The sequence below is a fragment of the Galeopterus variegatus genome, unplaced genomic scaffold, assembly GCF_000696425.1.
Source record: "Galeopterus variegatus unplaced genomic scaffold, G_variegatus-3.0.2 Scaffold6722, whole genome shotgun sequence".
NCBI lineage: Eukaryota > Metazoa > Chordata > Mammalia > Dermoptera > Cynocephalidae > Galeopterus > Galeopterus variegatus.
In genome coordinates, this window is record NW_007732833.1 from 34,232 (window position 1) to 43,924 (window position 9,693).

At 35.2% G+C, this 9,693-nt stretch overlaps 1 protein-coding gene across 1 annotated transcript in view; it reads right to left on the reverse strand.

Moving 5' to 3' along the window:
• The window catches only part of LOC103606599 (CWF19-like protein 2), a gene marked incomplete at its 3' end in the record, with an annotated part of 82,806 nt that overhangs the window by 29,945 nt on the left and 43,168 nt on the right, over window positions 1-9,693 (reverse strand). Inside the window, 2 exon segments of the mRNA XM_008591174.1 lie at window positions 3,400-3,537; window positions 6,440-6,556. Coding sequence (XP_008589396.1) covers window positions 3,400-3,537; window positions 6,440-6,556 — 255 coding nt within the window.

The following is a 9,693-nucleotide window of genomic DNA, read 5'->3' on the forward strand; positions in this document are numbered from 1 at the left end:
AAACCTATATAAGGCACTTACCATGAATGGAGCTTGCAGGACTGAAAGTTGTTCTGAGTGAGTGGTGAGTGAATGTAAAGGTATAGGATATTAATGTACACTATCATAGACTTTATAAACGCTGTATACTTAAGCTACATCAAGTATGATCACATATGACCCATCATTATACAGCACATAACTGTACTGCTAATATTAAAAACAATCCTATACAATATAAGTATTAGTACAAGACTTCATAGTATACAAATAACAAAAGAAAACCTATATATACATGCTCTATTCTTTGTACCATTAAAGTAATAAGCAATGGTGGTGAAATATGAAAAATATGAAACAAGTCATTATCATTGTATCATGATTCAAAGAAACAGGTCTCTGTCAAAATGTGGCACAAGAAAAATACATAACCATAAACCTCAGATGGACCACCTGGCAAGCCTACATTGTATCACTCACAGTTTCTCCCAAACACCATTTCACACCTTCTTCTCAAACCTTGAACACCCCTTCTCCATCATCACTCTCAGCTGACAACCTTAGTCTCTTTAATAAGCTAACAGAAGCAATAAGAAGAAAACTCGCTCATCTTTCTACTACCAAATTTACAAAACTACCTGCATCTGTATTCTGAAATTCTGCCTTTCCTACTGTTAGAAGTGGTGGGCAGTAATTGGCTCCTTTCTAAGGCCAACTCTTCTCACGTTCACTCTTGAACCCAATATAATTAGGCTTTTCTTCTTACCAAACCACAAAAACTACACTTACCAGTCACCAGAAACTTCCACATTGCCGAATGCAATGGTCATTTCCCCATCTTCAAAGATCTTAGTCAACCTCAAACATCTTACTCAGTGTCTCAGAAACAGCTAACAATCTTTCCTGTCTTCTCTGGCTTCTGAAACAACATACCCTCAGTTTTCCTCCTATCTCACTAGCTGACCTTCCCAGTCTCATACACTAAATACTTTCTGTCCTCTTCCAGACAGCACTCCAGGGCACAGTCTCCAGGCTCTCCTCATCAGTAATTTAAATCCCATGGCTTTAACTGCTATTTAAATGCTAACAGCATCTAAATCTATTTGGAATAACCAACATCACCCATAATTCCAGGGACAGTCACCCCATACCACCATGTAAATATCTAATGAGCATTTCATACTTCACATTTCCATAACAAAACTCTTGATCTTCCACACCTTACAAAATTTGTTCCTCCCAATTTTTCCCATTTCAATATATGGCACCAGCATTGCTCCAAATCCTAACACTTCGCATCTGTGTTACTACTCTAATCTGAACTAAAGGAATACCCTCCTGAGTCATCTCCCCGCTTCCATTGTTGCCTCTCTACATTACCTTCCAAAAGAATAACCAGAAAAATCCTGTCAAAATATAAACCAGATCATGACTTGGCCCCACTAAAAACCTTCAAATGGCTTCCATCATGTAAAACAAAAGCAGAAGTTCTCACACCATGGCCTGTAACACTCTATGTGACCTGACTCCTACTGTGTCCCCCATCTCATCTTCTACTTCTGTTTCTCTTTCTCCCTCTGCCTGTCTTCCTACTGTCTCTTGATGTTCTTCAAGACTGTCTCTGCTTCAGATCCTCTGCATTTGCTGTTTCTTCTATTGCAATATCCTTCCCCCATATAATCACACAGCTCTCCTCAACTCCCTCATTTTGTTCAGAGTCTGCTGAAACATCACCTCCACAAAGAGGTCTTCCCTCAATCCTCCATTGAAAATATAATCCCATCTCCTTTCTACTTTGCTTTATTTTCCACAAAAATATTTTCTATTTTATAATACATCATTTATGTTATATATTTTATATTATGTATTTGTTCATTACGTGTCTCATCCACTAGAAATAAAAGCTCCTTGAGGGCACAAACTTTGACTTGATTGCTTCTCTGTACCCAACACCTACAATGATAGCTGGCAAAAATTAGGTGTTCAAAAACAATTGTTTAATTAATAAATGCCCATTACAATTTTTAACAAGAATTTTTCTCTTGTGTATAAACTTGAATGAACTATGACTAGATTATTAAGATTGTTATTTAATTTAGACTTCCATATAAAGTGGAACCATTTCTGAGAAGGAAACTCTCATAAAAATATGTCCTCCTCCTTTTTTCAGGCCCTAAGAAATTTCCAGACCCTAAAAAATTTCTAGCATTTCCCCCAAATAAACAGAGGCAAAATTATTCTAATTAGCTAAGTTGTAAGATCTCATATAATTCTTAGTGACAGGTACAATGACCATTTTTATTTAAATCCAAGTGTATTTTACCCACCCTCCACCAACACACACATATACACACAAGATACCTTGGTTACCTTAATTTTCATTAAGTTAATTTTTTGACCAGGTAATATACTCACATAGTTAAAAAAATAAAATAAAATAAAAAAGAATAAGTCTGAAAAGGTATACAAGGAAAGGTCTCCCTCCCATTCCTGTCCTTCAGATACCCAGTTCAAACACAAACTACCAAAAATAATCACTGGTATTATAGAGCAAGGGGTGGCAATTTTTTTCTGTAAAGAGGCAGACAGTAAATATATGTATTCTTGTGGAGTATACACTGTCTGTCACAACTATTCAATTTGGCCGTTACAGAGCAAAAACAGCCTTAGACAATATGTAAACACATGTGCATAATTGTGCTTCAATAAAACTTTATTTGCAAATATAGGCAGTGAGCTGAATTTTTTACGTGGAGTCACAGTCAGCCAAACCCTATTATAGAGCTAAGTTTAAATACAATGCCTCTTTTGTAAAAAAATTTCAGTAGTAGTGTTTGGAAGGGATTACAATGGCAGAGATTGGAACCAAAAATGATATTTGAAACAAAAATTCATCCCACTACCTATAAAGATTTAAATAATGTATACATGAATTATATATATTACATATTTATATTTTCATTTGAATAGACTTAAAAATCATTCCAACATATATTCTCTATAATCCATAATACATTAGTCTAAATATTTTCTTCTATCTCTTCATGGCATAATTACGAAGAATTAGAGGACCATTAAGACAAGACAGATTGGTAACCTAACTAGCAGCACACTGCCAATCATTAACCTCTGGCCGAAAATTCTCTCTTAAATGGTAGGTGAAATATATAAGTAATATCTTCAGAGAACACAGTAAAGAAATAAACCAGAGCCTATGCTTAAAAACAAACAAAATCCCAAATGTATATTCCTAAATCAGATCAATTCCAAAATGCATGTTCCTTAAATGTCTTCCAAAGCATTAAATTTAATAAAGTAAACCAAGATTAGAGAGAACCCAATCTCTCTGAAAAGTAGATCATTGTTAGATTAAAGAACCAGCTTCCCAAAATTCAAAGGAATCCTAGGAATATATCTTACCTTAGATGCCATTCTCATAAAAAGTTTGTTTTGGTTTTCTGCTGTTCCCATCTTTTCGTTTTTGACTAAATCATTCAGGCTTACATTATCATCATCATGAAAGTATCTGATCCTTTCTTTTTCCTCATGGGTTGAAACCTATGACAACACAAACATTATTAATTTAGTGAAAATATGAGTCTCTGAAGTTTTTTTTGTTTGTTTTCTATTGGCAGCTGGACGGTACAGGAGATCCAAACCCTTGACCTTGGTGTTGTAACACTGCACTCTAACCAACTGAGCTTACTAGCCAGCCCTGAGGTATTTTTAATGGATTACCTATAAACATGCTATTAAATGGAAAAATTACACTATGTATCAAGACCTCTCCTTCCAGTTTATCCCTATTCTAGTGCTTCCATGTGAAAGAACTTCCATTAGAATAACACTCCCTACTTCTTCTGCCCTTTTACTCTCCTCATCCCCAGAAATAGAAGCATGACATTATCTGATTTCTGAGTTTTGGTGAAAGCGCAAAACTGCTCTATCCCTTGTTCTCTCTTTTCTGCTCTTCTTGTGGTTAAAATTCCTTACCACTGCAGAAGAAAGATTGCAGTTATCCAGAGGTGGAGTAAGTACATCTGTTGGGCCCATTTTTAGGAGCAAACATTATCTGTGAGCCACATGGTGCCTATGGGTGGAGGATGAAGATGGCGCCCGCCCGCGAGAAGTAGGAGAGACATAACCCAAGATAGCTCCAAAAGGTTTTTATTGGTCCTCCAGTATTTCCGCACTCGTGAACCCTGCGTGATCGCTATGCTCAACATGTTAGTACAAAATGCATGCCTGCGTAATCCTTTAATTGATTGGTTAGTTCATGGAAAGCCCCTACTTGCTTGCTTATATAAATTGCAATGTAACGGCAATAAAGTGGAACTGCCCTGACAGAACCCTTGCGGCGTCTGAGTGTCTCTTTCAAGAGGCTGGGTTGGCGGGCAGCAGGCTCACTTTTCCCTGAGATCCCTTGGTCCCATCACCAGGGGTAATCCTGTCGGCTCCTTCTCCTTCTGGGTCTGTGGGAGGACCCCAGGTGCGCCCCCCGCATACATCAAAAACAGAGAAGTATTAGCAAACCCACTACGATGGACTTAATGTTTATGTCCCCCCAAAATTCTTATGTTGAAATCCCAATGTGATATATTAGGAGGTGGGGTCTTTGGTAGGTAAATTGGTCATGAGGGTGGAGCCCTCATAAATGGGATTAGTGCCCCTAAAAAGATATGAGAGAGCTTGCTCTCTCTCTCTCTCTGCCACATGAGGATACAATGAGAAGACCACCATCTACAATCCAGGAAGCATGCCCTCACCAGAAACTGACTCTGCCAGCACTCTGATCTTGGACTTCCTACTCCCCAGACTATGAGAAATAAATTTCTGTTTTTTTAGCCACCCAGTCAATGCTATTCTGTTATAGTAGCCTGAACTAACCATTGAACTGACCAAGACACCCACTTTTCTTTTTTCTTTTTTTCTCACAAAAATTTAATATCTGACGATTTTCAAAGAGCAAGATTATATATGATAAAAATTAGGAAAGCAAACAAGCAGAAAATTTGTAGCAGATGAAAGAAAATTAGTACGTATGGCAAAATATTCAACCTCACAAATTATTTTAAATGCTGGCTGAAACAGCAATGAAGTACCATTTTATAACTACTAAATCAGAACTTAACAGCCAGTACTAATACTGTGTTTAAACAGACATACTATACTTTGTAAGTAACAAAAAACACCTACCTACTTCCAATTATCAAATCCTTGTTTTATAAACAGCTTTCTCAGAAACAAGGCTGATATTCTGATCACCATCTAATTCAGTCCTGGGTTTTCCTTTCAGTTGGTTCCATACCCAGGTGTGGAAAAGAAAAGTGCTATTTATTTCCTCCCAAATCAAATCTCCCCAGTGCTGCTCTCATATCCCCTTATCCAAAAAAAAAAAAAAAAAAAAAAAAAAAACCTGGTCTTCAACTTCTTTAAGATCTCTGGAAGCAGGGTCCCTCTACTTTTTCCAACATTATTACTCTTGTCTTCACTAGCTTAACCCACACATTCCATGACTTCAATCACCCATTTCTGGCCCTCTGGCCCTTCATTATACCCAAAGAGCAAACCCCAATACTGAACGAATGTGTCTGCCTTCTTTATTCCTATACCTAAATTGCTCAGTAATACACAACTCGAAAAGGGCAATCAATGCCTTCTGGCAATGTATTTATGGATCCCAAGTCAGTTCTGTCATTTCATATAATTCAAATCTTTGCTATTCTCCTGCCACACCTCCTCTCCAGCCCCCTAATTCCTCCCATTAGCAGAGGTATCCATTCCACTTCTATTTGTTGAATTAATGAATTAGTATTTCTAGCAGCATAGGCATTCAACAGGCAAATAATAAACAGCTGAAAGAAAAATTCCAAATGAGCAATTCTTTTGTGTACCCAATTATCACTTGTATGATCTTTCATATTTACAACAGTAAACCTAACTTGGGAAAACTGAATATGTTGTTTTTGCCATCTCAAGAGCCTCAAGGTAGTGCTAAAAACTAATTTCTAAAGCTAGAAAATGAACAATAAAATTAGGATTATTAAGGATCACAGCACCTACATAATTAACACATGACTGTGTATGGATACCCTATCACCAGGTCTCATATTAGCTGTCTAACACAGGTAACAGGTCTGAGAGACCAAGGTTTTCCCTAAGAGCTATGGTAAGTATGTAAAAAGAAACTAATAACACCACCAAAGAAATGTACACTAAAATTAAAATTGCCTTAGACATTCAATATTCACTATTATTTAAAAAAATGCAGTTGAATGAGATCCCATTTTGTAAAAGGCAAATGGATAAAACTAAGAATAAAAGCAATAACATAATTTACTGCCTTCTAACATCTGTATTAGAAAGCTACATTTCAGAAAATATTCTGTAGTCTGATGCAACAAAATCCCCACAAGGAAGAAAGGAATTCTGGATTAACAAACACATATATTAAACATACCATCTGTCTCTTCCTTCTTCCTCCTTTTGATTCCAGAGGTTTTCCTGGTGTGTTTACAGGCCATACTCTTCCAGACTGATCTGTTCTGACAAGGATCACTTCTTGCTGATCTTCATTCTACGGAAAATTTAGAGGTAATTTGAAATTATCCTGAAGAGTGTTGAATGCTTATATTTAATAACAAAAAAAAAGCATTAAAAAGATTAAAGTTTTCACATACTATTATGAATGTCTTAAGTCTCCTGGATTTTCATTACTTACTGTACTATAAATGACTATAATTTTTTCAGGAAAAGGGTGGGAAAAATCCCAAAGTTTATTATTTTAAAAAAAGCCATCACAGAAGTAAACTTCAAATAAAGTTTTCATTTAGACAATATTAAAAGATGACAAAGTACCAATAGTCCATCAGGCATTGCATGACAATGCCCATCACTTATGCACAGATGTCATGTTTAATGGATATTACTGAAATTTAAAGATCCTACTAAAACTTGATTATAAAAAATAAAGCAACTAAATGACAAAACAAACTTGCAAAATTAGTAATTATAATGATACTTCACACAACTTCTGTTCTTCCTATTAAACAGCCCTCAAATGCTTTCCACTTCTCTGGAAGTGGAAAACTTCTTTCCACTTCAGAAGAAGTTATATGCCACACATTTTCAAGCCATAATCTTTTATCCTACAAACTGTTAGCCAAATGCACACCTGGCACAGTACAGAATAAGAGTAAAATTTATTCAACAATGAAAATGGAATATTACTGGAAAGGTTCTAATAATCAATAAAAAATAATAGGGAATGAATTCATTAAAAATCAATTTAAACAAGACCAACCAAATTATTCACATTTCAATTTTCTTCTCAAATCAGGATCAAATACAAAAAAATCAATTTCAATTCCATTTAATAAAGGTTTAGTTCCCCTGATGAAACAGAGGGAAAGAATAAGAGGGTACTTCAAAAAGTTTACAGAAAGATTCATATTATCTTTTCATTCCACTTTTCCACAAACTGTCTGAAGTACGTTCAAACATACCTATAATTAATCTTACTGATTCTCAATACTAACAGGTAGTAAAGATTATTTACCACTACTTTTCTTCCTCAATGAATTAATTAACATTAACTAATGAAGTGTCATATTTAAAAGGATCTCTCTACTCATTCTCTTACTGGATAATAGAGATGGGCAAGACATTACAATCTGGCTTCTAACCTTATCAGGCTGCTAAAGCTGATCTCCCTAAGGAATTTCAAATTACTAAATCTAATAAATACTTATAAATGATCATCTTCCTTGATTTGAAAGCATTTGATTCTGTTTATTACCTTCTCTAGCCTGAAACTCTTCTTATTCCAGTTTTAAACACTCTAATGTCTCCTGGTTCTGCCTTTATCTCTCTGACCCATTCATTCACCAAATATTTCCGAAAGTGCCTATGTTATGTTAGTAGCCAAAAGAAATATAGCCCCTGCCCTCAAGAAGCTTATAGCCTAGTGGAGGAATTACTCCTTACCTGATTATCAAAATAAAGAAAGTCACTTTCACTTTCTCATCCATTTCCAGCTCTCTCTTAAATGCTGATTCCAAAGTTTCTTGGTTTCCAACCTTCCGTCCTGAAATCTAACTATCACTCATATTGCCAAAAAGGTCATTGTGTTAAACATATATATAATCATACCATTCTTTGCTTAAAAATCTGCAGTGACTACATATCACCTAGGATGGCCCAGAGACCAGTGCAAGCCTGAGAATTACCAGCCATGAAATATTTGTTACTCCTAATCCATGATGAGGTAAGTACAGAAATTCAGTGTTTATAAATTTTACAGCAATAATCTAGAATAATTTTATGTTGGTTCAATCTAAATTTAAAAATGTAAGACTTGTATTTCATATGTCTATTTCATTTTTCTAGAATTCATTTTTATTGTATTTTATAAAACTATTCGTACATGATGGCCTGGGAAGTTTAAAAATATATGTGTGTGTATATATAATCTCCCTAATCTTACACCACAGTCTGAGAAGCACTGTGCTAAACTATGTGATAAAGGCCAAGCACTTTACCATAGTATACATTGCAAATTCTGGCCCCAGACTTCTTTTCTAGCTCCTCATAATTTCTGTAATTTACCCTACATTTTACTTCTTCCGCATGGAACAATTTATCCCTTGCTCAACTAGGAACCAGGGATTTAGTCACAGCCAATGCTCTATACCAAATAATTTTAGGCATATTTATATTGCTAGACCATAATATTTTTAGTAACTACAGTATTTGTCTTATAATTATCTCTTTACCACATTTCCAGAACAAAAACCAAGCTATACACTACTTGGTGGTATCTATAGGACCTGGCATAGTGTCCAACAATAGTGGGTAATCAATAAATGCTTAATAAATAGAATTAACAAGCTGGTGCCTCAGACAGACTAATTATACTCCCAAAGCTAACCCACTTTCCCTTTTAGTTGCCTCTCCTGCCTTTGTCCACTTTCTGTTCTTTAGGCCTGCCAAAATAAAAGACCCTAAGATGTCTCACTTTGAGTACCCAAGACAGAGTGCATTCCTACCATCTACTTGGCATTAAAACCCAAGATACAAATGAGAAATTCATTCTACAAAGAAAATATGCAAAAATATTTTCATCATCCATATAATTTACTAAATTCTCTCCAAAGAAAGCAGAAACATTTCCTGACATAATGAGAGCATTATAAACACATTCTTATTTTCATAAGAATGCCAAATGCTCTAGGTTTTTTAATTATCCCCAACAACTGCAGTTTGCTCTGTAGGACTTTATATTTTAAAAACATCAAAACTGATTATTTGTTATAAATACTTTATATGACTCCTTTAACTAATAAATCCAATAATGTTCTGGAACCATTCACTGGCTAAACCAAAATATAGCCCTCTGGCTGACAGAATTATGAATAATTATTTCAAAGGAAGAAAGGAGAAAACAACACACTTTAAATAAAGTTATAAAATCAATTTGCTAACATAGGCAGGGATAAACCTTCCCTATTGCCATCTATAGTATTTATGAGATAATAAATAATTTTTCCTATAAAGTGCGTAACTTTTTATAGAAACGAAGACTTGTATTTACCAGCAAAACACACTTCAGGGTCTAATCACTCTCAATTTCCATTGAACCCAACAGATATTTAAAAAAAGACCAAGCTGCACATTACTTTCTATCTATAGGACCTAGCACAGCATCAAACAACA